At 49.8% G+C, this 27,911-nt stretch overlaps 8 protein-coding genes across 8 annotated transcripts; 4 read left to right on the top strand and 4 right to left on the bottom strand.

Moving 5' to 3' along the window:
• Window positions 1-117: 117 nt before the first annotated feature.
• Window positions 118-2,030, top strand: BCR38DRAFT_447027 (major facilitator superfamily domain-containing protein). Its single transcript, XM_040861128.1, has one exon. It carries the CDS (start codon window positions 230-232, stop codon window positions 1,841-1,843), a length of 1,614 nt encoding a protein of 537 aa, XP_040711732.1. The 5' UTR covers window positions 118-229; the 3' UTR covers window positions 1,844-2,030.
• A 505-nt stretch (window positions 2,031-2,535) lies between these two features.
• BCR38DRAFT_318942 (heat shock protein 30) lies at window positions 2,536-3,177 on the bottom strand (the record flags this gene model as incomplete). The annotated part of the gene is made up of 1 exon (XM_040854748.1): window positions 2,536-3,177. A coding segment is annotated over one exon (642 nt), but the record flags the coding sequence as incomplete, so codon positions are not given.
• Window positions 3,178-3,714: 537 nt separating this feature from the next.
• BCR38DRAFT_352674 (uncharacterized protein) lies at window positions 3,715-5,400 on the bottom strand (the record flags this gene model as incomplete). The annotated part of the gene is made up of 1 exon (XM_040856721.1): window positions 3,715-5,400. One exon carries the CDS (start codon window positions 5,398-5,400, stop codon window positions 3,715-3,717), a length of 1,686 nt encoding a protein of 561 aa, XP_040711730.1.
• A 1,216-nt stretch (window positions 5,401-6,616) lies between these two features.
• Window positions 6,617-8,674, bottom strand: BCR38DRAFT_489277 (uncharacterized protein; the record flags this gene model as incomplete). The annotated part of the gene is made up of 3 exons (XM_040864377.1): window positions 6,617-8,152; window positions 8,283-8,401; window positions 8,560-8,674. The coding sequence occupies 3 exons, from the start codon at window positions 8,672-8,674 to the stop codon at window positions 6,617-6,619; spliced, it is 1,770 nt and encodes a 589-aa protein (XP_040711729.1).
• An 8,048-nt stretch (window positions 8,675-16,722) lies between these two features.
• On the top strand, window positions 16,723-18,080 carry BCR38DRAFT_499862 (glycoside hydrolase). Its single transcript, XM_040864804.1, has 2 exons — window positions 16,723-17,513; window positions 17,587-18,080. Exons 1-2 carry the CDS (start codon window positions 17,153-17,155, stop codon window positions 17,982-17,984), a joined length of 759 nt encoding a protein of 252 aa, XP_040711728.1. The 5' UTR covers window positions 16,723-17,152; the 3' UTR covers window positions 17,985-18,080.
• A 243-nt stretch (window positions 18,081-18,323) lies between these two features.
• On the bottom strand, window positions 18,324-20,137 carry BCR38DRAFT_400025 (uncharacterized protein). The gene is made up of 4 exons (XM_040857728.1): window positions 19,465-20,137; window positions 19,169-19,275; window positions 18,795-19,111; window positions 18,324-18,722 (listed from the first exon to the last, which is right to left on the bottom strand). The coding sequence occupies exons 1-4, from the start codon at window positions 19,974-19,976 to the stop codon at window positions 18,468-18,470; spliced, it is 1,191 nt and encodes a 396-aa protein (XP_040711727.1). The 5' UTR covers window positions 19,977-20,137; the 3' UTR covers window positions 18,324-18,467.
• A 3,008-nt stretch (window positions 20,138-23,145) lies between these two features.
• Window positions 23,146-24,852, top strand: BCR38DRAFT_72093 (uncharacterized protein). The gene is made up of 7 exons (XM_040865584.1): window positions 23,146-23,473; window positions 23,540-23,909; window positions 23,966-24,083; window positions 24,137-24,205; window positions 24,270-24,296; window positions 24,350-24,400; window positions 24,460-24,852. The coding sequence occupies exons 1-7, from the start codon at window positions 23,270-23,272 to the stop codon at window positions 24,794-24,796; spliced, it is 1,176 nt and encodes a 391-aa protein (XP_040711726.1). The 5' UTR covers window positions 23,146-23,269; the 3' UTR covers window positions 24,797-24,852.
• Window positions 24,853-26,537: 1,685 nt separating this feature from the next.
• BCR38DRAFT_352569 (aspartic-type endopeptidase-like protein) lies at window positions 26,538-27,911 on the top strand (the record flags this gene model as incomplete). Its single annotated transcript, XM_040856715.1, has 2 exons — window positions 26,538-27,294; window positions 27,406-27,911. 2 exons carry the CDS (start codon window positions 26,538-26,540, stop codon window positions 27,909-27,911), a joined length of 1,263 nt encoding a protein of 420 aa, XP_040711725.1.

The following is a 27,911-nucleotide window of genomic DNA, read 5'->3' as shown; positions in this document are numbered from 1 at the left end:
TTAACACTGTACTACTTAAGCGCCAATCCTCCGCCAATTGCCCGACAGTATATCTAAGTTAGCGCATCACGTCAGAGCCGACGTCGGCTAGCATAGGACAGAAAACAAATAACGCGATATTATTATATGCAAGAGTGCCAACCCCGCTCAGTCCGTTACATACTATCACCCACATAAAGCTATGGTCTGAAACAGTTTACCGAGGACTTACCTAGGTAACTAGGTAACTATGCCAGCCCTTTCACGCTCAATTATCTGGCTGTACCACGAATTCGGGCTCTCGGCCATTCACAAGACGGGCCGCAATGCGTACCTCATCATCCTCTCGCGCTCGTTGCGCATGTTCGCCTATGGAAGCACCTTCATCCTGGCCCTATTCTTTAACGAGCTTGGCTTCACCGACTATCAGATCGGCCTCTTCTTTACACTGACGCTGCTGGGCGATGTGGTTCTTGGCACACTCCTAACACTCATTGCTGATCGTGTGGGGAGGCGGAGGATACTGCTCGCTGGCTCAGGGTTGATGGTGTTGAGTGGAACTGTATTTGCATATTTTGACAACTTTGGCATACTGCTGGTCGCTTCTATTGTTGGTGTCATCAGCGCCACAGGTGGTGACTTCGGCCCTTTCAGGAGTATTGAGGAATCCATGCTTTCACATCTCACCACGCCGGAGACGAGGGCAGATGTATTGGCTTGGTATGTCGCGACATCGACATTGGGCTTGGCCGTTGGCAGTGAGATGTCTGGGCGGATAATCCATACGCTTGAAAACAAACCGGGTTGGACCCTGACCTGGGCTTATCACACCCTGTTCTGGATATACGCCGTCATGGGTGTTGTCAATGCTGGCCTGATGCTTCTCTTGACAGAAGCTTGCGAAAGCAAGCAACCTGAAGCTGAGAACTATTCTCGATTACAAGACGAGGAAGAGACGGTCGAGTCCCCAAGAGCCGAAAGTCACATAGCTACATCGAATACTGCTTCAACACCATTGCGTAGCAGGGCCAAGGCAGGGTGGATCGGACGCTCCCTTGGGTTCTTCTCCCAACCGCTCTCGCAGATCTCAAAGCCGACTCGTTTAGTCATGTACAAGCTCTGGCTATTGCTTGCTCTAGACTCAGTCGCCGATGGCATGGTGCCGATATCGATAACGCAATACTACATCAACGAGAAGTTTCACCCGTTTAAAGCCACACTTGGGGATGCCCAGTCAGGTGCAACACTCCTGGGAAGTATTAGCACTATTTTCGCTGGCCCACTTGCAAGGAAGATCGGTTTGATCAACACTATGGTCTTTACGCACATCCCATCATCAGCAGCAGTGCTCCTATTTTCTGCTCCTTCGAGTCTGTGGCTCACCATCGTACTGCTGTTGATTCGGACTGGCCTGAATAGCATGGACCAGGCACCGCGTGCTGCTTTCATCGCCGCCGTCGTGAAGCCAGAAGAGCGCACGGCTGTCATGGGCATTGCAAGCACATTGAGGACCCTTGCTGCCACCCTGGGCCCTACTGTCACCGGTATTCTGGCTGGCAACGAACGCTTCTGGATTGCCTTTGTGGCAGCGGGTTGCTGTCGGTTGGTTTACGACGCGGGATTGTATGCCATGTTTGTCAATATGCCATTGCATCAAAACGAGGGTGACGTTGCGGTGGTTCCTTCAGCGGAGGTTGCGGACGAGTTCGCATTGCAAAATTTGGGAAACGAGGATGAGGACGATAACATAGTCGAGATCAGTTCATTTCATACAGTTGAGCCAAGGCCCAAGGTGGAAAGATTCGATAGCAACAAACCTCGCGGTAGTTCAACTCTGTCTTCGGGCATTGAGCTAGCCAGCTGATTTGCAAATTTACTATATTCAATTCCACTTTTGAATTTCAACTCTCATATGGATGAAAGTTGTTGGTTTACTCAAGTGCAAGGCAACGTTGGGGACTGATCGCGCTTAAACATGACTTCATAAGGGTTATCGGCAATATGGTTATATAGATAGCAAATATAGAGATAGCAGATATAGTAGACAGAGAGTAGATGAATATGAAGTCAGAAAGAAATCCTTAACGATGATCGCGGTGACTTGACGCCGTTTCTGGATTGTACAGAGGATTATCAAATATCTTGTGGAATGAGAAGGCAGAGTAGGAACTACTGCCATGATTGTAGACGCACACTGTCGATTGGATTCCAACTACTATGGGTTGCATCGGTACTACGAAGATGCGTGGGGGACCGATATGTAATTACCTCTGGGGGGAGTTGCTAAATACACGATTGACCATTCCCGCATGACAGAGGGTAAACAACGTAGATAATAATGTAAGTTTTCATTTTATATTACAAGTAGCCATTTAATTGTCAATGAGCGACATGTTCACACCTGTCTCAACCCTTAACAGTCATTACTAGCTTTTCTGCTTAACAGACTCCAATTATCAGTACACCTGTTTTCACCGGAAATGATACACCAGAAAACAACCCAACACAATCATAAATCGTACACGGCATCCAACTCGCGGTCACACCTGCAACTCCTTAATTAATAGCGATGCGTCGTCCCAGAGGCTTCTGAGCCTTAGGAACCGTAACATTCAAAACACCATTGTTGAGTGCAGCTGTGACATGCTCCGAGTCCACGCGCTGCGGGAACGAGAAGGAGCGAGAGAACTCGCCAACACTGCGCTCCGAAACCCAGTATTTGACTTTGTTGGCTGGAACAGTAGCCGCAGAGACCTGAGTGTCCGATTCATTGGCCTTCGCGACATCAGTCGTGGAGGAGGAGCCACCGTTCTGGTGCGCCCCCTTCTTGTTGTTATGGTCGGATCCGTTATCAGCCGAGCCCTTGCGGCCGACCATGACAGGCTTCTCCGGATTTTCGTCGTCGTCGCCGCCGCTGTGCAAATTGTGGGAGCGCTCGACGCGGCCACGGATGCTGATGGTTTGCTCGTCATTGAACTCGATGTGAACTGCATCCTTCTCGATGCCTGGGAGCTCGCCGTGCAATTCGTAGGCAGTTTCTGTCTCCCTTAAGTCGAACTTGGGAGTGAAGGTTTGCATAATTTGGTGTTGGCCGCGACGATTGATTTGGCCGTCATCACTGCCGGTGGCTTGCGACGAGTATTTGTCAAAGTCGTCGATGAGGCGGAAGAGGCCAGAGAAATTGGGCTCTGCGGTGTAGAAACGAGGTCCGAAGAGAGACATTGTGATAGTGATCACTGTTTGCAGCAAGTGAATGAGTTGTTGCGAGATGAGTTTGACGCTTGAGTGTAGTATTCTGCTGTGATATTGTTGATATTCGTAACTAGTGGTGTAAATTGCAGGCTCTACAGCGTCCTTAAATAGATGTTGAGAAAACACCATGACGCAAATATTAACGTCACTTGGAGTAACCTCGAATGTTCTACACATTACTAAATCACTTTCTCGAAGTATCTAGAGCGCTCTTCGGACGAAGCGGGAAGCGACGACAATGTTGGCGAGCTTTCTTGGGGTCGCTAGAAAATTCCACCCCACCTTTGCCCCAGAAAGCTTAAAGTGTGGTGTGACAGTGGCCTGGGCTTTTCCCCACATGGTTAGGTTGTATGTAGCCATCAAATCATCAATTGTCCCTCCCTCAAAGCATTAGTTCTCATACCGACCTGTAGGCTGTAAGATGATTACCTACCTCATTTTATCCAATCTACGAATACATTTAATGATCCAGAATGACAACTTTTATCTCCCCTCTACTCCCACAGCACTGAGGCGACAAAAGCACGATGCTTTGATAGGCACATCCGCCATCTGCAAAGCCTTTTGGAGTTGAGGTTGGACTCGAGAAGCTTCATCACTTCGCCCCAAACTCACCATGCATTCATAGTACCCATGCAAAGCCCATACATTCGCAGGATGATGAAGGGCTCTGGCCAACTTGTCATCAAATCCAAGATCCTGAGCATACACCGCCGCAGCCTCTTCCAAGTAACCCTGCTCCAATAACAGCGCACCGTACGCATGCCGCGCAGGCTGCATCCAACCCCAAGGCTCATCATATGGCAGTTCATCTTCGCGGGAAATAGCCTCTCTCAGGTGAGTGAAGGCTTTCTCATAAAGCCCACGACGATAAAATATCTCTCCTTGCATCATTGCCTCTGCGACACGCAGAATATCGGTGCACTTGTTGTTGAACAGCATGCGCGAATCGGGTACCACTTTCACGGCCTGATTAAAACATTCTTGCTCTTCCACTGCGCGGGCGATATTGCCTGTGGCTGCTAAGGCAACAACTTTAGCGTAATGCGTCATCGCAGCCGTCACACAGTAGAGAACTCCATCTGAGGGAATCGGCAGATCAATGATATCTTGCCAGCAACCGAAACGGATCAGGGCATGTACTCGCATGGCGAGGAATCCCTCGAGCCAGTCAGCCATGGGTGGAGACTGAACACGAAGGAGCTCTTCTGAGAGGGATTCTTCCATCCGCGTAACAGTATCCAGAGCGACATTCGACTGGCCGGCGAACATGGCTGAATAGATGCAGAAGTGATAATCGTGCATCCGATACAGGGTATAAAACTTCAACGGCCCTGCTAGGGCTAGAAACTTCTCATCTGCTCGGATGGCCTGTTGGTTCGACTTAATCCCTTGGCCGTAGTCACCTACCAGGACATCGATATGGGTCGACATGTGGTTGAGATGACCTGCATCCGGGACCAGCCCACGTAGATGATTAGCGGCAGCCAGTGCAGCTTCTGGTGTGGGCGACATTTCCATGAGGTGAATGTAAAGATGCAGAATCCCTGGATGTTGCATGCCACCCCCCTGGGTCATAGCCCGATTCAAGATCCTCTGAATGTCTATGGTTCGCGCCGCATAAGCGGGCTTCCCCGTTTTCAAGTCCCAGAGCTGCCATGGTGTGAGATTCATCATCGCATCCGCGCACAGGGTGGCAGCGTCGAGGTCATCCGGAAAGTCGCGGTAAACCCGCTCCATTGCCTCGGCATAACCTTTATTCCATATTGAGCAATCCTCATCCGCATGCTCGTGCGGGTATCTAAACTCAAGAGCGCGAACGAGGGCTTGCTCAACTGGGGAACAGCTTTCTATGCTGCGTTTGGCCATAGTGACGGCACGGTGAGTCCGCTGCACCGTGGTCTCGAGCTCGGTCGCATCGAAGAAATCCCACGGTTTATTATAGTTCGGCCCCAGCGCGTACGCGATCCCCCAGTAAGCCATTGCACAAGAGCTGTCGCAAGCAATGGCTTGTTCGAAGCACTTGACGGCTTCCTCGTGGTTGAAGCCATAACACCAAATCAACCCACGATTGAACCAACGGCCGGCCTCGTCATTACCGGCGGTCACAGTCCTTCGATATGATCCTAAATCGTAATAGTTATTCTCTGATGATGCCGATGGAGCCATAATGCAGAAGCCAATGGAGATGCTACGTAGTAGAAATGACAAATAGTTGTGTTGTGCTCCAAGGACATCTTTTGGAAAGGTGAACGTGGCTGGAGCCCAAGCCACTTATCTGCTACAAGAGCCCTGTTCTCGGATTTCAAATGCTGGTACGGATTAACAGAATGAAAGGCACCTTTGACCGTGTCAAATCAACCTAAGAGGAGGACGACTGTCAAGGGTCGAGTCAGAAACCTGGTATCAGTGACTACTTTTACGTCAAGGGCGCATGCACATTTGAGTAGGATTTGTTGGAGCGGGGTCTGGAACATCTTCAGTGCCTCTCTCGGCCACAAGAGCCTGAACATATCGTGTCATCACTATTGCTCAGGGGGGCAGCATCAATTAAAACGAGTTCACATGGGATTGATTGAGGCGACTTTTACTGAGCCATGCACGCGTGTTCTCTTGTCGCAGGGAAAAGGACTCGGTTGGCCGTAGCCAGCCGCCACGTCTCCTTTCATGATTACACGCGATACAGCCTCAAAGATTATGGGACGATTATAACCTTGGAATCCAAAGAGCGCTTTACGTATCAACAAATATAAATTTGGTCTGTATTCATAAATCGTAACTTTGTTTACCCGCGTCGAAGTTTTGCCAACCAACGCCCCATCCAGTTCATGTATTCACGTCCGGTAGATCAAGTTCTAGCTGTCATCGTCAAGCCTACGCCAGGCATCATACTTTTCAAAGCCCGCCAGTAGGTTGATGTGACGTAGTGACCAATCCGATAATGAGTTGAGTGCGTATCAACGCTTCAAACATGCGAAGGATTTGATGCAACATCCTGACATCGACGCCGTCATATCGTCCGTCTGCTGTGCATCCAGAATAGTCATCCATTCAAGTTCATCGCTCCCCTTCGCTCTCGTCGTTCTCGTCTGAGTACTCCATATGGCGTGTTGTCGCCATAGTACATAGTCCATATATCCTATGACAAGACCAGGTCATGTTGTCTAGATCTTCATTGTGGCGAACATACCCAACCCTGCATTCACCAGCTTTGGGCGACTAGAGAAGTGTCGTGCCTCTTCATCTGAGGCCGTCGGAAGGTTCCTCGTAGTACCGCATTCAAGACCAGTTACTGTACCCCCTGATCACATTGGGGGCTGGGTGCGACGTGTTGGTCGGTGGAGATACTGCCGCATATTCTCATACTTCTCGCTCCAAAAGGTTCTCATCGACCTCCAACGCCATCCACGACACCGACCCTACCAGTAGCCTCATCCTTTGGACCAGCATAGTTGCCAGTGCCGTTCCCATTGCCCCAGGCACCCATGACTGTACCCACGCCGGAGGTGCGCTTCCTTGCTCTTATAGTACTGTCCCTCTCACCGTCCTCGTCCATGCTGAAAACGAACTCGCCATCCTCCTCTCCGATAGGCGTGGTAAAGCGTGCACTGGAGCCGAGGCTGCCACTGCTGACGTGTCTCTCCGTGGCGCGGCCATTGGTTGGTCGTCCTCCAATGCCGATGTGGGGAATGGCACTGGTTCCAGTGTTGGGGTTAGTGTTGGGGTTAAGAAGTGGCGAGTCATTTCCACAGCCATCGATGCGAGTTCTTTGCAACTGTTGCGTGAGCACACTAAGCCCTTCCACGCTGCCGGATCTGTTGTCATGGGACTGTATCATATCGGCCGTAAGAGGTGAATTGCGCAAGGGACTGCCGACATGACCGAACGCACCGGCGCTTGCAGCCAGAGCGTGTTTCTTGAGCTCGTCTTCTTCCTTCTGACGCATGAACAGAGGGCCCCAACGACTTGGGCTCGCAGCCATCGGACTGCCAAATTTCGACGCTGTCTCCGCAGTAGGCGTGCCAGTACCACTAACAGCGGCGACACCGTGACCTGACTTGAGTCCATTTGCTTCATCTTCGGCAGCCCTGGAACCCCGGCGTGCTTTCTCAGCAGGTGTGAGTAAATCTTTCAGCATATCAGGCACATAATCCTCTTCCAGAAACGGAAATTCGGCCTCCCAGTCGCGATCAATGCCCATGGCGCGCGGCGCACTGCTACTCAGCAGCTTGGGCTTAGTATAGCGGCTCGAGTGCATCGGGCGCTTGCCAAAGTATTCATCGGTCGGCTGGGTGGGCGGCGAGGAAGTGGTGACGGTAGAAGACAGGTGGTCGTTGCTGCCGAATGCTGAATGATGGAGGAGCTTTAGTGCTTCCGATGTTCGAGAGTCCTTAGCGGCATTCAGCGATGGAGACGGGGACTCGAGCCCAAATTGCGACGGCACCGAGGAAGGCCATGGTCCTGCCGGGTAGCGGGCAGCATGCGAAATGCCATTGGAGTCGAAGGAAGCAGGTAGTGGAGCGTCAAGCACGGATAAGCCTTTTCCTGCCACTGGGGACAACCCGAGACCCAGCCGCGTCGGATCCTCCTCTCGCGGCGATCCATATTGGGAGCTCGTGTGAGAGTATGTAGTGTCGAAGGTCGGCAGGCCATTCTCTAAGCTAGGTTGGCGGTCGAGCTGGTGGTACTTCTCGCTAGGAGACATGGGATAGCCATAGTTGCCAAAAGGCGTGCCAGCATCGGCTCTCATAAATGAATTTGTCAAGGCGCTGCTGGAGGTAGTATAAGGCGCGGCCGAGGTCAATCGGTTCCCTAGATGAAGAGGCTGGCCGATGGTGATACCATTCTTGCCGTAATTGATGCGTCGACCGTCGGCGAGCACATGAATGTTAGCGCACTTGGGGCCGAATTTGCAGTTGCCCTGTGGTCGGGTTTCACCAATGTCAGTCCGTGTAATACCGTAGGCAGCCTTTGATAAGACGCATTTTTGGGTCGCGACGCCAACAATGCTAGGATATGTGTTGATGGGGGTATGGTGGCAGTCATCATACCTTGGCAAAGTACTTGCAGACCGTCTCAGAGGCGCTGCCGAGATCATGACTGAAGGGACAAGCAGACCCTGCCTGGCAGGCGCCTTGTCTAAAGAATTTGCAGGGAACATGCGATGTATCTATTGTTTCGCCTTTGCGTTAGTACCACGTGAAGCAGCAGGTGAATCTCTCTGTTCACTATTCCAGAAGCCCGCATACCGCTTGCACCGCTTGTCAAGTTTGCAATGTGTGACACTGCAAACAGGTACAACTTCTACTGAGGGAAAACTCGACTTACTTGGGGGGCTTCTGGGGCCCTCAAAACGGCCATTATTCGCAGCAAGAGAATTCATGCTGTTGGCTTGCGGTGAGATGTTGAGACTCCCAGATCGCACATGTCGAAATTCAGACATTGTGATGTTTGTTGAATGCGAAAGCTGAATCTGGGAGTGGCAACGGCGGAACTCGGACAGGCAAAATTAAGAGGCGTCGATGAGGGGCAAATGCGCGACCGAAGGCCGCTGAGCATTGACAACTCGTTCCCTGTTGTCGTGGCCGTGAGACCCGAGGCCACGGATGGATTGAGGTGAATAGCGAAACTACTTTAATCTCGCCTCGGCTCCTATATCGGGCGGTCGTGAGTATTACGAAGAAAGAGAGTTTTGGGGAGAGGTTAAATGTTTTGAAGAACGAGATCAAATGAAAAGCTGCAGACGGGACGGGGGCGGGGGCCCAGCAGCAGGTATCTGGACGATGGTGGCTTTTGATTGGACTGATTGGGAATGAGCCGACCCAGAATAATTGAGGGGTCCTCGACTATTGAATCCTGGGCCGGGATGACGAGCTTCCTGGTGGGGATGCGAAAGCGATCGACGACAAGATGGTTTGATATGGGGTATCGTAGAAGCACGAAATACCAAATGGGGAGAAATATCGAGTCAAGCTGTGAAAAGAAGGAGGATGAAAACGAGCAGACAGGAACTCATGGCCTAATCAACAACAAGTCGTGTGCCCAAGTGCTCAAGCCGATACAAGTCTTAGTGAAGCAAAGCTGATTCAATCTAGTGTGGCTGAGCCGGACCAAAAACGACCATGGTGGCGTTGAGGTCTTGAGACACTTGAAGAATGCCCAAGTTGAAGGTAATTTGGGGAATTTGCAAGTACTTGATTCACCGCGTGTGCGCTTTGCTTGTAATCTAGGGTGAAAGTACGATTGTACTTGACGAAATGGTGACGAACCAACGAGTCGGAGCCGGAGATGTGGCTAGGTACCCTTGCCGTTGTTATCAGTCTTCACTTGAGCAGTGCCAAGTGGAAGTCTGCTTCGCATTTTCATTAGGTGTCTCAGCTTGGTATGGTTTCTTCCTTGTATTTGGAACTTGCGTGCATGGAATGAGGCGTGTTCGTAAGCCACAGGCACTTGAGGCCAAGTGGGTTATTTGTCCACCATACCAGACTGCACAGAAGACCAAGGTACCCGTGAACCCTTAGATATAGACTGATCTAGTGATGCGAAAATAACATCCACGGAGGGTGACGCGTGGGGCTTCCAACATGCGCAATCGTCGAATTCCATCGCGAGTCGCACATATATTGATTTTGACTTGAGGCGCCAAGTCTTGTCTCTCCTTCCGAGACATTCCGTTCTCCTAGTCCGTTCAGTGTTGCCGGCCATGAGCCGTCGCCAACTACCTGGACAAACTCCAGGTACTTGACCAACACCATTCCCAACACCATTCTACAGCGAAAAGGTAGGTTCAACTTACATCTAGGCGAAGCAGATCAGCCTTGTTGAATATCAGATTTAGAGCCACGCGACCAACAATTATGTTGGCAGCGGTGAGCAGTTCCAGATTTACAAGTGCCCAGGCGTCATGTGCTCCCCTACTCCCAACTGGGTTCGAGAAATACCTGAAGAGCAGCAGCACTTGCAAGCACGGGGAGGGAGGCTTTTCCAAAATTAGCCCCATTCGCCTTGCAAGATACTGCAATACGACAACTACTGAAGATAATTCGATTGATGACCGGGAAAGCCGTCAGAAAACGAGTTCCTTAACTTTAGTGGCAGTAGTCGTGAAGTCAACCTCAAGCAGAAGGTTGCGCAAAAGTGTAGGCGACTTGTCAGGTCCAGCAGTAGAATATGACGGTGCAGGTTCTTTTACACGCTGGTGCTGCTGCGTTGCTTGTGGGCACATGCAACTGATTTATGTCTATCATGTCAGTTGGAGTCATTGATTGGTGTTGATGGTTTCGGATTCTAGAATTGTCTGCAAGGTTTTTCCCAATCCCTTTAACTGCTTTTAGATTCACTTTTACTTCTCCCAGGTCAACTTAGATTGCTCGGAGTATGGTTGAATTCATACTTGCCAGCTACTGCAATGGATTGTCCTCGTGCGCTTACTCTAGCTTTAATGAAGTACCATTTAAGTCCGGCATACTTGATCTCACGAATGTGCCGACTAGTCGTAATGATCCGCCGTCAGCGCCGTTGTGCCGCTGCTCAAAACTTTAGCTCTACATAGTAGGTATTCTCCATCCCACTACTCCGAGCCCCACGAGTTGGTGTTTCGCAACACCGGTGCTACGATCTTGTGGGGTCGCTTAGCAGCGGCCAAGATACGGGACTTTGACCAAAATTCAAAGAATATCTAGGTAAGCCGTGCAGTGTTGCAATCATAGAGCTAAGATAAGGTCGGTCTGATCAGGAATCTGTAAATAAAATGCCAGACGGCTACCCTAATAAGTAAGTACTTACTACAAGGGGACGAAGATTGTTCACAAGTCTGAACCCCCCGAAGATAAAGCCGATTCAGGACCTAGACGGAATAGGAAATTAGCTATGAAGCTATCAAAGCAATGGTAAATTTCGCATTTTTATTTATAGATAACATAGGTCTAGACCAACCTGGCTACTACACTAACCGTAGATCAATAACACGCCGAGCGGCGACGGCTCACAGCAGCTGTCATCAATTCATCGGAGGAGACGGAAAACCAAGACAAAACGGGCATCAGTACACGTCTCGCATTCTGTTCCGCGCGAGTCAATGACGATCTTATCCGCGTTTTCTGTTGCCGGCGTGTAGGCGCTATTTCAACGTGGTGTCGGTTGAGACAAGATTATTTCTTTTTTTTTTTTTAGCTGACGCGCAAGTATCAAGATATGGCATCCTCGCCAAATCCGCTACTCCTGGATGGGCGAGCGCGGTGAATGCACAACTCTCGATTCGGCCATCACCACCCCAACTGTGACGATTGCACCCAGCAGCTTGCAGTCTTGGCGTCGATTGAAAACAGGCGGAAGGCTGCAGACAACCCACCAACAACAGTGCCGACCAATCGCTGGGGGGTGGCCCTGAATGACTATGAATGATTCGGAATGTACAGTCGGCGAAGAGGTTCCACGGGAGGTTGGGAGGCTCACTCGAACGCCCGCGAACCTTGAACGACACAGAAAGTGTTCTGCTAAACCGGACTCGGCTAAATGGCTCATGGCATGTGACATAGGGTATTTTCAATCGGAGGACGTAACGCAATTAAAAAGCGAATAGGGAATACAAGCGAGTGGGGAGCTTTTCGTAATATTCTCCACTTTCAAACTTGACTGTTTCTTTCTTACCGAACGTACTATACAGGCAAGTTAGCTACTTTGTCTTAGCACCGTACGAATAACTTCACTAACTTAACTATAAATAGAAAGATTAATTAAAACAAATTAGAATCCTCTTTCTCGTACGTATCTTTATTTTTCTAAGGGGCACTTTGTTGGTAGGTTGAGAACCAACGTAGTATGGTAGTGGACGCAACGCAGTCGCCAATAGGGCGAACCGACGACGCAGCGTATGTATTTAGTCCAGCCATTAGGGCACGGTTTGACATACGGGAGTACTAGTAGAGGTACCGGGGGCTTCGAGCCTACGGCGTATTTAATAATAATAATAATAATATTTTTCTAATAAGTACGAGTATTATATCCGGGCTCTCTATATATCCTATAGCGTTATTAACGTAGTTCGGTCGCTCTCGTACGACGACTTATGTGAAGGTCAACCCTCGCAGACTCACTACAACCAGGTGACTTACAGCTGGAACACCTGCCATGGCAGTGTCAGATGGGAAGCCAATCATAACCCTTGTAGGAGCCCCGCCAAGCGTGGATGACTTAGTCGCGCTCCCTCAAACCTAAGTTGTCATCTTCTTTCCTTCGCTCCTTAGAGTAGAATCTTCGTCGATAGCACCTAATCGAGGTCTCTACCAATGCGATGCAACCCAGGTCGTGACACCCTATAGCTATAAATAAGATAGATAAGAGCTATAAAAGAGCTCTGCTGTCACGACCTGGGTTGCATCGCATTGGTAGAGACCTCGATTAGGTGCTATCGACCAAGATTCTACTCTAAGGAGCGAAGGAAAGAAGATGACAACTTAGGTTTGAGGGAGCGCGACTAAGTCGTCCACGCTTGGCGGGGCTCCTACAAGGGTTATGATTGGCTTCCCATCTGGCACTGCCACGGCAGGTGTTCCAGCTGTAAGTCACCTGGTTGTAGTGAGTCTGCGAGGGTTGACCTTCACAGATTGCCCCACACGGGTCTTTGCCCAACTTTTCAAGAAATCTTGACTTTCCATCTTTACTTATACAATTCTTCCCTTCCACAACATGGCACGCAAATCTAGTGAAGCTAATCTTCAATTAGCCATCCAAACTAAACGACGCGATCCTCACCTAAGTTGGAACAAGCTTGGTAAAATCTTCAAAGTCGACCATAAGACATTGAAGCGTGTTACGAACCGTTGGCCCTGAACCAACATTACAGGCCCGTCGGCAGGCCAGGTGGATACAGACGCTAGGATCACGGGACCCTGCATCGGAGGAAGGAAAGGACCGATAGGTCACGTGACCTACAGGGGTGGATATGTTGGAGTGGGGATCAGTGAAGGAGAGATGGGTATATAAGGGACAGGACTCCCAGGCATTTCATAGATAGACAGTCTCTACTTCAGTCATCAATCTAAGCATCAATCTAACCCATTGGTGAGACAAACTGCCTTAACGACTCTATTCCCGATTACCCTACTTGAATACTTCAGTTACCCAAAGCACTCTACTCCATACGTCAAACCCCGATATTATTGCTTGAGGACTCCGCAGCAGGACTTACTTACTAGCACAAACCCTTACAGACTCTTTAGTGGTTTACGCAGCTAGACTATTAGAGGTTTCGTTACACTCTAGCTGTGACGACTGACACATGGACGATAAGCAGGGACATCCTGACATGGCCTGCCCTGATCTGGACGAGCGCGTTCCCCTTATAATAGGAGAACGGCCAGACATACTTGTAACCCTTTCCTTCTCTTTCTTCCCTAGTTTAGTATTCAACAATAGAGATGCACTGATATGCAACCTTGATTCGTACCTATGTGCCTCTGCCTCGTTACACTAGCTATACTGTCCGACGATATTATAATAGTCTTCGCGATATATATATCGTTATATTTAGTAATATCTTTACCCTTATACTAGCTAATAGAACGTAACGAGAGCTTAAGGATCTTATACTTGTGACGGTCAACCCTCGCAGACTCACTACAACCAGGTGACTTACAGCTGGAACACCTGCCGTGGCAGTGTGAGATGGGAAGCCAATCATAACCCTTGTAGGAGCCCCGCCAAGCGTGGATGACTTAGTCGCGCTCCCTCAAACCTAAGTTGTCATCTTCTTTCCTTCGCTCCTTAGAGTAGAATCTTGGTCGATAGCACCTAATCGAGGTCTATACCCATGCGATGCAACCCAGGTCGTGACAATACTAAGGCTTATTCTAATACTTATAACGGCTTATACTTCTTAATTTTAGTTCTAAGGGACGCGTCTTCATAATCCGATTTAATCTTATAGGTAAAACCTTAAGGCGGCGCTAATAGTATCTACAGGTAGTGAAACGGGGTCAGGCGGTCTGATGCGAGTGCATATGGGGTGTGAATTGTTGTATTGGAAAAGGATGGCCAGGTCAGCTATTCTGGCCTGGCAGAGCTCTTTTATAGCTCTTATCTTATCTTATCTGTCTTATCTGTAGCTACAGGGTAACCCCCCATGGGGTCACGTATCACGGTCAGTAGGATATACCTACCACCTAACACACTGAACAGACGGCTCCAGTACCAACATATCCCATCTGTTGGTCTGATCAGACGAAGATCGTGGTACTAGTTATAAAAGCGAAGCTCTTATACGTCTGGTGCGCGAGTTGGTCGGATGTGCCTCTGAGACTCTCGTCGGAATGATTCTCAGAACAAGACGTCTGGCTCTGGAAGTCGAATTGAAGCTCTCACTAGCACTAGATTGCTCTGATCAGAGCAAGATATAATCCTCTGTCATTGTCAAGGCTAGGATGAGGGCAGAATAATAGGATTTCGAAAGTAGTGTCTAAGTGCACGTAGGAATTAACCGCATAATTGAAGGGCTCGCTAACAAAAGTCAAGTTGATTGAATAAGATGATATGATGAAAAGAGATGACAAGTTATTGAAAGTCGTCTGTCATCTCCGTGTCCCTTAAGAAGTGTGGAAGACAGGGGAGTCCTCCCTGGACCCCGTCACCTACTTTCCTGACGTCCGGCCTTACCCCGTTACAGTAGCCCGTCGTACTTCTAAACTCTTTATTCGAGGTGATCGAACTTAACTTACGGCCTATAGGGCTTGTCACGCCGTGCTAGGGGTTGCAATCCTTGCCACTACGCCACCGTACCAGATGTCTTCACCAAAAGAGACCAATACCAAAGTCCCTGACTTTGATATCTGCAACCACTTATCAATCTGTTCAGACCAGTGTAGGTCAATTACGTGACAACTGTCACAGGGCTAGGGTTTTCCTACTTATTAATAAGTATATCGCTCTCACGTGAATGTACACCGAGCTGGCCACCCTTACATAACCTCGCATAGATATTTTACGATAGTAAAACCACAACGCCGTAAATCAATTGAAACTACTCTGAATCTTCCTCTCCAGAAGATGGCAATGCGATCTTACAAGTTCGCGCATTATGCCCAGTCCCGTTGCAAATACCACAGCGCCTCGGGCGCGTTTCAACACGCTTTGCGCGACCACCATTTCGGCGCTCTTCTTGCTGTATCTGCGTCGCCAACTCCCTAGAGTCCCGTAGGTCCTGTACTTCTTGGAAAATAAGTGATTCTCCTTCCCGTAATTGCATTTTTTTAGTCCTCCGGCGCCGGCTTAGCATCTTATTTGCCTCTCGAAGCTCAGCGCACTCGGCCCGTACGAGGGCGAGCCGCCGTTTTTACGCGTTTGGAGGGTCCTTCGGGGGACTTGGTACGTTTTTGCCGCTTGTCGGAGACTAAGTTTTTGGTCATTTTTGAGAGCTTGAAGGGCTAGCATTAAGTCTGCTTCGTTGTATGACTTTGCCATAATTGGTTGTTGAGAAAATCAAAGATTAAGTTGGCCGGTCGCGTTGGCGCATGAAAGTGGCCAGCTCGGTGTACATTCTGTCGAATATCACGTGTGTCCAATCGAGTAGTCAGCAGTGCGTAAGATTGTATATAAATGAGGTGTGTTCTTGTCTGTCTGTCTTCTTGTCAGGGTACGGCCTGGACCGAAGGCGATAGTACAGAGTGAAGGGGAGAAATAGGCGTGTCCCCCTGGTGGTCACCTGGTGTTCACTGGCGGTCTCAGGTAGGGGTGCCCACGGTGATGCATTCGATCTCTCCCCTCTCTATCTTCCTCCGTCTCGACTCCTTACTTATAGCCAGCCGAGGTTCTCTGTTGGATTCTGGATGTTTGCTTCCGCATGTCTGTGTTCCTCCGACTTCGGCCAACATCTTGGATAGCGGCTCTTTATCTGCAACCAAGCGATTCCCTATCCGCTGCAAACGGCTTCAACAGCTCTCATTCGCCACAAGCGGCTCTCTAGCCGCCACAAACGGCCTCCCGGCTCCTCATTCGCCACAAACGACTTCCTTCCTGGTGGAAGCCGGCCCGCCTCGGATGACACTTGTGGCTCTGACACTTCTGTTCTCGCGAACTCCCGTTGCTCTGCCTTTTATAGATGCTTTAGAACATGTCGGTAACTTTGGTGTTACTTTTGAGAAGAGGGGTTCCTTTCGCCTTCTGAACTTCAAGTGACAATAGTCTTCTCTAGTGCCATATTATTTCTGAACCTAGGAACCAGGTGCCCTATCTGACAATTCCCACTGTCTATGCTCTTCAACCCTTCAACTCCACCAATATAATCTCTCATAAGACCACTCATGCTACACACGGCCGGGGTTGCTGACGGGAACCCGAAGAAGCACCCTTGCGTATGCATGTTGATTCGCTGTGGGGTAACCAGCTGATTTCCCATTACAGGATTGCGGAATGACGCCCATCCGCTGAACGTAGGTTTTTCCGTGCACCTTGAGCAATGTATAACAACTGGCTTCTACTTTCCGTTCTTAATAGAGACTGGAATACCACCGTGCAACATCGTGTAGCTCGTGCGCCAACCGTTCTTCGCCAAACGGAGCTTACATGCTGAGCCTAGACTCTTGACGTTTCTTCAGTAGAAGTGTCTGGTCGCTTGGCATCGCCACCACTTTCTCGATTTGTGAAGAAACGAGGTTCCGACGGGAATCAGTTGCTTAAGTTGTCTGTCCTTGGCGATTCTTGGAAGAGCTTCAGAGACTCCGTAATCTGAGAGGTTGGAGTTTGTATGCAATTTGATTCAGCTATACGACGCTTCTTTCTAGAGTTTCACGGATGTTACATCTATGGTCTGTCGAATTGCAGTATATAATGAACTGAGATTTCGCTGATCATTGTTTGCCCCTACACGTTCTGCATAGGCCATACCAAAGTATTACCCCTCGGGCGTTTTTCTGGGTATACTACCACCATGCGTTCTTCGTCTCTCATTTTGTCCCTGGCAGCCACTGCATTCGAGCTGGTGTCCGCCCACGGATATGTCGCAGGCGTAGAGGTCAACGGCGCCGACTGGACTGCTGGGGGTGACCCTGTCTGGTACTATTACCCAGCCGGCAGTGCCCCCGTGACGGCGGGGTGGAAGGCTCTCAACCAAGACAACGGCTTCGTTTCTCCCGATGCCTTTACCTCCAGCGACATTGCCTGTCACAAGAGTGCAACAGCGGCCCAGTCGTACATCAATGCCAACGCCGGCGATACTCTGACGTTCTTCTGGAATACCTGGCCCGACACACACAAGGGACCCATCATCAACTACATCGCACCTTGCAACGGTACGTCGATAGGAAATCCTCAAATAACATCCAACCCCAATTCATGATGATAGATCCTAACCAAAATTACAAGGTGAATGCACCGCCGCCACAGCCGGAAGCCTTCAGTGGACCAAGATCTCCCAGGGCGGTCTCATCTCGGGCAGCGCTACGGGCACCTGGGTTACTGACGCGCTCATCGCCAACAACTTCACCTCGGACGCCGTGATCCCCGCCAAGCTCAAGGCGGGCAACTACGTGATCCGACACGAGATCATCGCCCTCCACGGCGCCAGCAACGATAATGGTGCACAAAACTATCCCCAATGTCTCAACTTAAAGGTGGGGGGGAGCGGCACTGTAGCGCCGCCAACTGGCACACCTGGCACAAGCCTATACACGCGGAGCGACCCGGGAATATTATTTAACCTGTACACGAGCTTTACGAGCTATCCTATTCCTGGGCCGGCGCTTTGGACGGGCGCAAACTAGTTGATAGTGCTTGCGCGATGAGGATAGTATGTGGCGGGCTCTGTGTCTTTGTTGTTTCTTTCGGGTGAGATACAAGGAAGGCCCTATAGGAAAAAGGGATGGTGGTATAGCTACAAGCATAATACTGGGCGAAACACATAATAGTCGATCAAACCAAAATATGTCGAGTGCATCACTACAGGTTATGATATGTCTTTCTAGCTGCCGATAAATTTCCGCTTGACTACATTATTACAGGGTGGACTCTTCATCTGTACTCAGAGAAATGCGCAACTTTAGTCAGTTGCCATAGCACAGAAGCTGGAATAAGTAACTTCAATTATGAGCGCACAAAATCATGGCAGATGGGATTATCCATTACGTAATTACATTTTATGCTATATGAACATTACTAGAGCTCGCCAACAATATGTATAGTCCACATATAAACGTATCCGGCATTATCGCGTGTGAACGCATCATCTATCGTCTGCCCCTATTACCTCACACATATATGTAACAGTAGTCACCCCCGACCGAGCTGACATGGTTCTTAATAGGAACTGCCGGTGCATTCACTCCAAGGTCGATCATGTCTTCCACGGTGGCATTGTCACTAGGTGGCATGTTGAAGAGCGTACGTGTGCCGGCAATCTGAAAAGCACGATCAATGGGGTTCTGGTTTTGCCAGATCCACCAAACTCTGTCAATATTTCCATGATGCAACCAAAAGATGGGATCGTTAGGGGAGTTATAGACCTAAAGGCGGATTCGATTTAGTTAAAATTGTTCTGAAGGGTTATTTGGGGAGGGAGTGTTGGTGTAACTTACATCTCCACTTGGGTCGCCGTTCACGGAGAAGTGACCATACTGGTGCAACCCGTACCATCCAACCGTGTCGTTTCCAGTATATTGGAGCCGATCCTGGAAAGCACCGATACCCGTCTGGTAAAGCGGGTTACTGAGGAGATCGACTGAATGTGAGTCTCCGGCCCATTTGTTGGCTAGCTCGACGGATATGTCATGTCTTATGCAGCGAGGCTCGTATGCGAAAGACGTATTCCCAGGCGACACGCCAGTGAACGAGGGCTGTGTGGCAGAGATGTTGGCCATGACTCCGGCGTAAGGACCAGTTTCGACACAGCCACCTAAGAGGAATTTTGTCAGTATGAGCTAGCCAGAAATCAGGGAAAGGGATGACCCACCGCCTTGACCAGGCTCGATGCATAGGAGACCACTGGGAAGACCTATAGAGCAGTTGTGTTCCTCGTATACACCATTGCCACCCTGTGCATACTGGCTGCCGTCAAAGCTGTAAGCAAGTCAATTAGTAATAAGTTTAAAAAAGACAGAGCCATTCTTTTTGCATAATACGCTATTAATTTGCAGAGATAGACAGAAATATGCTCGGCAGTCCTCGTGGAACTCAGCATGACACAATGTAGGTGACTCCTATTCCCAGAGAGACTGGAAGGTTTGCGAGAATATCAAAACAGCTTACTATGGTGAGTTGATAGGGTCTAGTGAAGACTTGCCCCAGTTCCAGTATGGCAGGTATCCCGTGTATCCACACTCATCGCGAAGCGCAGTCTCGAAAGTATGGATGAAATACCTATGCCACGACAAAAACGAACCACAGCCGTGGATCGTCAAAGTCTGGTTGATGTGTGTTGCGACGAAGTCATCGTAGCGGGATTTAGCACCCGGAACAAGCGTCGAAGAGGTGATGGCGGGCTTGGCCATGAGGCACTTGACGGCCTTCGTGTACGCCAACTTCTCATCGTCGGCCAGGGTTGAGTACTCGCGGCGGATGGCCAGGTTCTCGATCTTGCACGTTTGGGGCACGCCCTGGGCCGCGAGGGCTTTCTTCAGACTGCCATCCGCGACGGCCGCACTGAGCTTGATCAGACTCTGGGCGGCGAGGAGGTCGGACCCGGACGTGGACGCAGGGGTGTATGCAGAGGCTGCATATGTTGAAACGAGTACTAGCAAGACGGAGAGGGAGAGATACATCTTGGCCGATAAAGAGCGACTGCCGGGCGCTGCAAACGGTCAAGAAGAAACAATTTAACTGCTTGTGGTTGGGAAGAGAGAAGGAGCCGCCTCAGTCACAATGTGGAAGGTGCATACAGGTATAAGAGTGAGCGCCTCGGCGTTCAATCAAGCAATCAGCCACTAAGCTACTGGTACAGGGTATGGGAAATGAGTGTCATTCAAAGAGAGTTGCGTATGCCTACGAAGTGGCAATCTAGACTCGGCGTGTTATTTGCGGGACTATCGAGTTACCTATCGAATTGCTCTCAATGCACGAGGTTTTTTCAACCCTTCTTGTCCTTGTTAGTGCAAGGTATCGAGAGCATGGATCATACGGAGGACTGTCTAGATTTAGATACCCCTTGTAGTTGGTGAGCCTGATACAATGTAATAACTGCGGTGCAATAAACCCAAAGTTGCGAAGAAGAAAAAAGACCTGAGTCCGTGGGAAATACCAAGCGGACGGTGATATATCAACGTGAGATCGCCAGGCCATTCCAGCACCAGACATCACAGTAAGAGGTGTGATATTTTCCCCTCCGAATACTTCCCATAGGGTGCGCTGGCAGAAACCGGCGATATCGTGTGGCTTTTTGAGACCATGGATCTGACATTCTGCAGCAGCAGAGGGGATTTCTTCATGGACAGGGACCCTGGGCGGAGAGCGAGCTGGAGCTAGCTTTCTTTCCTGGAGAGGCAGCTCCGCAGGGACCGGGGAAGTGGTTCGCGGCCGAATTGTGGAATCGAACGGTCGCTTAGTACGAAGCCACGCAGCTGCATAGTAGGCCAGTGATTTGTACTACACGAAATTGCTGCGCAATGCAGGAGTGGAAATCTGGTTGGCTCGTAGACCAAGCACTATGAGACTGTCATCTGAAAGTATAAAAAACCATGACACGTTTCGTAGTTCATGTAGCAAGTAACCTGCGTGGCGTACGTGCGCACGGGTTGGATACCGTCGAGACTAGACTAGAGACTAGAGAAAAAGGTCGGACAACTACTGTAGATTGAATGCACATTTATTTCCACTTGCAATCGGAATCACCAGATCTCACGAAACGCCTTGAAAACTTATCTCCGGGCAGACTTGGTGTAGCCAGGAGTACTGGTCACATGGCCTCACCTTGACGATCTCGCATCATTTCGGGAGATGGGTTGTCTTGGCCAGGCATGCAGGTTGGAGTGGTGTGATGCATAACTGTACAAATATAAGGGACAGTGGAACATCGAAGTGTTGCATCCGAGGAGAGATTTAGCAGTTATCCATGTCGGTTTTATGAGAAAACGAACAACCGAGTCGGAAGAAAACCTCTCTTCCTTCATCAAATGCGCCATGCCCCATTCGAAGTTTTCATGGATGATTTAGAAACAACACCAGTGCTGCGGCCCGCGATGCTGCTCTTGGTCCACAGAGCCGCTAGCAAGGCCCCTTAGCGCAGCCCCGGTGCGGCGCAGTGAGTCGGCAAGGTCGGTTCTGAACAAATTCCTTCAAGATGGCAGGAAACAGGGGATTCCCTCGTCGATTCATTCTGTACGAGTTTCTGCATCAAGTAATGAGCTCCGTTGCCCCGTAATCCTGATCGCTTTAGCCGACCTGGATCTACAACTGCGTCTATTCCCCGATCCAATCACGATGTCACGCCTGTTTACCATTGCCCCTCAAGTTCGCTGCATAACCTTGGTTTTCGCTAGTTCACATCGCTGCTTGATGCTCTCGGCTACACCTTGTATCAAGCGAAGCATTACCGAATTGACAAATCTCCGTCTCTCCTGCAGTCACGGCAGAGTCCTAGCCCTTGTTGGCCCTTTTATGATTTCCTCGACTGGTAGAGGGTGATATAAGAGCCTTGGGCTGAACTATTTTGACAATAATTTTCGAAATGGTAATATATTTTCCGAATGACCTTTCCAATCATCCCCCAGGTTCGAAATAAAGTAGAATATATTCAACTGTGGCTTGCAATGCCCGTTTCAGCCTTGAGCACGCTTGTTACTGGCCGTGATTCATCACGAACAGTGACACGAGACTGGAAGCAACAGTTGCTGAGAAGCTTAGCATAATTTACTGCACAATAAAAGTACTTCACTTTTATCCAATCCACTCCACACATAGGGAAAAAACGGATCTGTATCTCTACAATGTAGGTAATATCGCGCCACGGGAGACACAGTTAAGAACAACGTTTGGTCACAGCGGGGAGGATCCCCTTCACGGCAGCTAAGCTTTGTAATGGGCCGACAATCCTTCAATTTACTAGGGCTGTCGACGGTTCTTGGGAGTTGCACTGCCCAAGCAGGGGCTATGGAGATCTTTCAGGGAGACCTCGCGTTTCCAAATGTGTCCTGCATTCAACAACTTCGTTATGATCCAAGCGACCTGATTTCAAACAAAAGACCCCGTAAATCCTCAGAGTTCGTCGATGGTTTACTATACTTCGTAGAACTTACATGCCGTCTTCATAGAAATCGAATACGAGTATATTGTATGTCAGAGCTCAATCTAAAATGTCGCTATATGCAAATGATTTAGCCCCTGTCATGTTCAAGTTCCGAGACATTATTTAACCGCCACTATGTATATTACTATGTATATTAACCAAGCCAGGGGTCTGCACCAATTCCAGCAGAGGCTCGTCACACTCACTGCATGCGGACAACAAGTCGACATACTCTTGAGGGGCTGGCCACACCCACATTTCGCTTAGCACTAGGTTCGATCTTTAAGGAGGGGGATGGTGTTCGAGACGTTTCCCCGTTTTGTGTGTATCATGGATTATGAACATCGAAATGCCACGCAGCATCCATCTGGACCATGGTACAACCATCCTACCTTCAGGGAAACACCCATCCAACCGTCAATCTTCCCAGGAGTTTGGGCTGGGGGGACGGTTAAAACATATACCGCTTCAGTGGTTTTCCTCCGATGCAGGTACGCAATTTTCAGATCCGAGTTGATACGACGTAACTTCTTGCAGTCTGATCCCACGCTGTCTCCTCTCTTGGCCGACTCCGCAAAAGCCTAAAAAATAACGGCACATGCAGGATCGGTAAAAATGTTGTCAAAAGTCTACGGGATGTCTGCTCTGTCGCACCGGCCCATGCTTTACATATGAACACTGTATGTGCCCCTCGTCGGATGACCCGATAGGACGGTTGATGATTGACGGTTGATCTACTTCCTGGAGATTCTCATCTCTGTTCATCTCTACTATTCAGAAGAGCTGCCCCAAGATCATCGCTGCTCATCATCAATACCCCCATGCTCGCCTCAGATGGCCGGCCCTCTCGAGCAAGTATGGCGGAGGCAGCAGGTCATAGCCCAGGACAAGCCCGTCGACTCCAATGCAGGGACTATTTTGGCCATTACCGCGACGATGATGGGACTGTCGTTCATCGTGGTGGCATTACGATGCTGGATCCGACAGGTGATGTTGAAATCGTTCAATATTGACGATGCCGTCATGGTCGTGGCTCTGGTACGTCTTTCCTGTGCACATCAGACAATCGAACTATGAGCAAAATGCTGAGATCTTTCACGGCAGGGCATGGCCATCGGCTGTATGACCTGTTTCATTGGCATGGCCAAAAACGGCGCCGGTCGCTTCGCAAAAGACATCCTCCCCGAATGGCAACAAGGACTGGCGTACTGGTCGTACATCATCGGTATCTTCCAGGTTACAGGAATTAGTCTGGTCAAGATCTCAATTGCGTTTTTCCTGCGGCGGTTCGTGCAGACAAAATGGCAGAGACATTTTACCATGGTGCTACTCATTTTCTGTGCTGTTTTCATGATCTATTCGATTCTCACATTCGTGCTGGCATGCATCCCCCTTTCGGCCCTGTGGAAAATCACGCCCAGCGCAAGGTGTTGGTCGAAAGACACACTCGGCTTGCTGGGGACAGTCAATGGAGGTCAGTATACATCACCATGACCTCAGGGGTTAACAATCACTCATCATTGGCTACAGTGATCAACGTTACAACCGACCTCATTTTCGTGATTCTACCAATTCCTGTTGTCATCAAGCTGCAAGTGAACAGAAGGACGAAAATTACACTGGTGGCCATTCTGAGCCTTGGACTGTTGTGAGTAGTTGAACATTTACACATAGCGGTGCTAGTCTGACATTCGTTAATAGCGCTTGTGTGGCCTCAGTCGCACGGATGATATATGCTTACGAGATGTTCGCTGACCCCAACTATACACGGTATGTTGACTATCAATGGAGACAACTCCGGCGTATCTTGTTCCTGACTGACCCTTTTAACCAGAAACTATAACTTTCTCATTTGGTTCAAGTAAGAAAACGATGTACGGAGAAAGTCATCTATCCATAAACTAACCATTTCAGTGTCGAACTACATGCCGGTATCCTGTCTGCATCCCTGCCAGCTCTACGACCGTGAGAATTACCCCCTTCTAAATCAGATAGGAGTAACTGGCTAAGAATTTGATCAACAGACTGTTCGCAAAGATCCTACAAAATACATCTCGACATCTTCGAACCCGTGGCTACAATTACGGTAGCAGATACGGCAACCGGTATGGAAACCAATCGGGGAACACGCATACCCGGAGCGGATATCGCCGACAAGATGACATTCCAATGGACACGCGGAACTTTGCGCGAGAGGACGGTTACAATGCTCAAGTCAGCACGGCGAGCGCGAAGATTTTAGGAGATGATGGAAGCGAGGGTGGGATCCTGCCACCAAAGGGCGGTATATCCAAGCGGACGGAAATTATCGTGCAAGAAGCTAGAGACGGGCCCGAAGAGTATGGGAAACAAGTTGTTTGAAGTACGGTTGATGCAAGGGCAAGATGGCCTGCGAGCTCTATATCAATTCAAAGTGCACATTTTCAAAAGATTTGAGTTCCGAGACAAGCATGGCTGATATACAAGGGCTTTTTACCATGAAGCACCATGGGCTGACTGAAGCCTCGCAGACTGCTCATGAAGAAGGTCAGGAATCCTGTTACGCAAGTCTTTCTGGACGAGCCAAGCTGCCCCCAAACATGTGTCCCGCCGAACCCACTCCGGTGTCAATATGCATTGACGGAACGATCCGTTCGAAAGCGACTGATTCACGATATCAATGCTATTACCATTCCGGTACGAAAAGAACGAGGGTTGAAGGTCATCTGTACATTGTGCATCATAATCATGGTCTGAAGAACCAGTTGCTGCGGCGGACATGTGCTTCTTGACCCCTAAGATGCAATCGCACTCTTGAAGGAACTCAAGTCGCGTAGCTATGGGAAGTTGCTGGGATTCGTCCATACTACATGACCAAGTGCGGGGTTGAAGGTCGCTTGATGGCCGCCAAGGAAAGTCATCAACTTGTCAATGCAGTTCAAGGCGACGCCTGTGGAAGCCAAGACGGACTGTATGTAGATCAACAACGAACAGGTGATTTACCCATGACCGGAACCATATTTTGAATTCCGACTTTAGCGTTTAGCAGACGACAAGGACAGATTGGTGGCTCGGCAGTCATTGTGCTGGTGTATTCCAGATGTTAATTTCGGTGACGCGGTGGAAACGGAAGGCTTTGGCAAAGCGCCAAGTTACCCAAGTGATGAAGATGAGACGGCACGACGACGACGACCTGTAATTTAATTACATATTTGCAGTCAGTCTGCAATGACCTTTGTTGACACAGTGATACACACACGAAAATGCACTTGTTCAAGTCTACACATGTGAGTCGTGTAGTGTCAAAAAGGAGGCCCCAAACCAACCCTCTTCGCCATTAAAGTGTAACTTCATGTTCACGTAGGGACCAACGGTTAGTCGGCAAGCTAGGGCCAACCCGGCAGGAGCCGCGACGATCGGGTGCGCTATACTACTTATAGTGGCCGACTAACACGCATCAGGTAGGTCAGTAATAAATGCCGCCAAGTCTGCCGGTGGACAATCCTAATCCTGGTCCAATCGAACATCTCGTTATCTTGGCGCTGTGGTCGACATTATCTCGCGCCATATCACCATGCTGTGACGTTGAGACACCTGACTCTCATGCGCTTCACTGACAGCAATTAATATGATAGTTTATTCATTACCGTGTCTGCGACCAAAGCAGAAGGTGCTTGTGCGTCTTTTTCCCCGAATCAGCACCCCCATGCGAAGGGGCAAGTGGGCGAACAGCAGGCCGCTCGTGATCCTCTCTGCGGTTGCTGGGTTTGTGGGGTACACGAACTTGCAAAGTCGATCTCACGAATTCAAATGGCTGGATGCGCGGAGTTCGTCATACGGCTATCTCTTGGCGAACACCCAGCTAGGTAGCTAACTGCCCTTCTTGGCACTTTGGCCCGTCTTCGCTGCGATGTGCACCCTCCAGGGTTCGATCGCGTGCCTCGGCGCGAAGGCGAGTTAACGCAGGAGGCTATCGTTGTGCGCAAAATGTTGATACATAAAACAATGAGGTAGCCCTCACGAAGGGACTAGAGACCACCATCTACTCCCTCCAGAGGCAACTAAGCTTTCACCTCTTGGCCGAAATACAGATATCGTGGTGCCCAATTGTTGCACCATCAAGATGGTCACATATATCGATTTCCTATTGATCGCGTCCCTCGTTGGGGCCGGCGTCGGCACCGCTGTTCCTCCCAGGGCCAGAATCGGCACCACTGACCTCAACCACAATGCTGGGGCCGGCAAGGTCTCCATCAAGCAGGTGGCCCGAGGCAAGAAAATCTTCAATGGTGCTCTTTCCGTCAAAGAGACGTACTTGAAGTTCGGCATTCCAGTCCCCGAGTACCTGGAACAAGCCGTCCAGAACTTCGCTGTTGACCGCCGAGACACAGGGAGTGTTTCCGCCAACCCCATCGACGAATACGACGATGCCTACGTATCGCCTGTGTCCATTGGCACGCCGCCGCAGACGCTGGACCTCGACTTCGATACGGGGTCGTCCGATTTCTGGGTGTTTAGCAGCGAGACGCCCTCAACCCAGGTCAGCGGTCAGTCCATCTACACACCGTCCAAATCCAGCACCGCCAAGTCCTTGTCCGGGTACACCTGGAGCATCTCGTACGGAGACGGCAGCTCTTCGAGCGGAGATGTCTACACGGACACTGTTACCATCGGTGGCCTCACCGTCGCAAGCCAGGCCGTCGAGGCAGCCAAGAAGGTCTCAAGCTCGTTCACATCCGAGAGCGCCATTGATGGCCTTGTCGGGCTTGGCTTTGACAGCTTGAACACCGTCAAGCCTACGGCACAGAAGACTTTCTTCAGCACGGCCAAGGCCCAGCTTGACGAGCCTCTTTTCACTGCTGACCTCAAGTACAAGGCCCGTAAGTAGGGTCCTTATTCATGCAGACTTGCTTCTGTTGTCGTCTTACTTTTTCCTCTCTTTTTGTTCAATTATAGTGAAAAATGGACCAAAACTAACATCCCAAACTCAGCCGGCACCTACAACTTCGGCTACATCGACGAAGCCGCCTACACCGGCACCATCACCTACGTTCCTGTGACCACCAACCCGGGCTACTGGACTTTCACCTCGTCCGGCTACGCTGTCGGCACCTCCTCCTTCGTCTCTACCAGCACCAGCGGCATTGCTGACACCGGTACCACCCTGCTTTACCTTCCCGCCACAATCGTCAGGGCCTACTATGCCCAGGTCACGGGATCTTCCAACAGTAACACCTACGGCGGCTACGTATTCCCCTGCAGTGCTACCCTGCCCAGTTTCACCTTTGGTGTTAGTGGCGCTAGAATCATCATCCCGGCTAAATATATAAACTACGGTGCCGTTACTACGGGCAGCTCGACTTGTTTCGGTGGGCTGCAGTCCAGTGCCGGTATCGGTATCAACATCTTTGGCGATGTTGCCTTGAAGGCCGCTTTTGTTGTGTTCAATGGTGCTTCTACCCCTACTTTGGGTTGGGCTAACAAGACTTTGGCATAA

The sequence above is a fragment of the Pseudomassariella vexata genome (genome assembly GCF_002105095.1).
Source record: "Pseudomassariella vexata strain CBS 129021 chromosome Unknown BCR38scaffold_15, whole genome shotgun sequence".
NCBI classification, from domain to species: domain Eukaryota; kingdom Fungi; phylum Ascomycota; class Sordariomycetes; order Amphisphaeriales; family Pseudomassariaceae; genus Pseudomassariella; species Pseudomassariella vexata.
The sequence above is the reverse complement of the archived record's forward strand: the minus strand, read 5'-3'. Positions and strand labels throughout refer to the sequence as shown.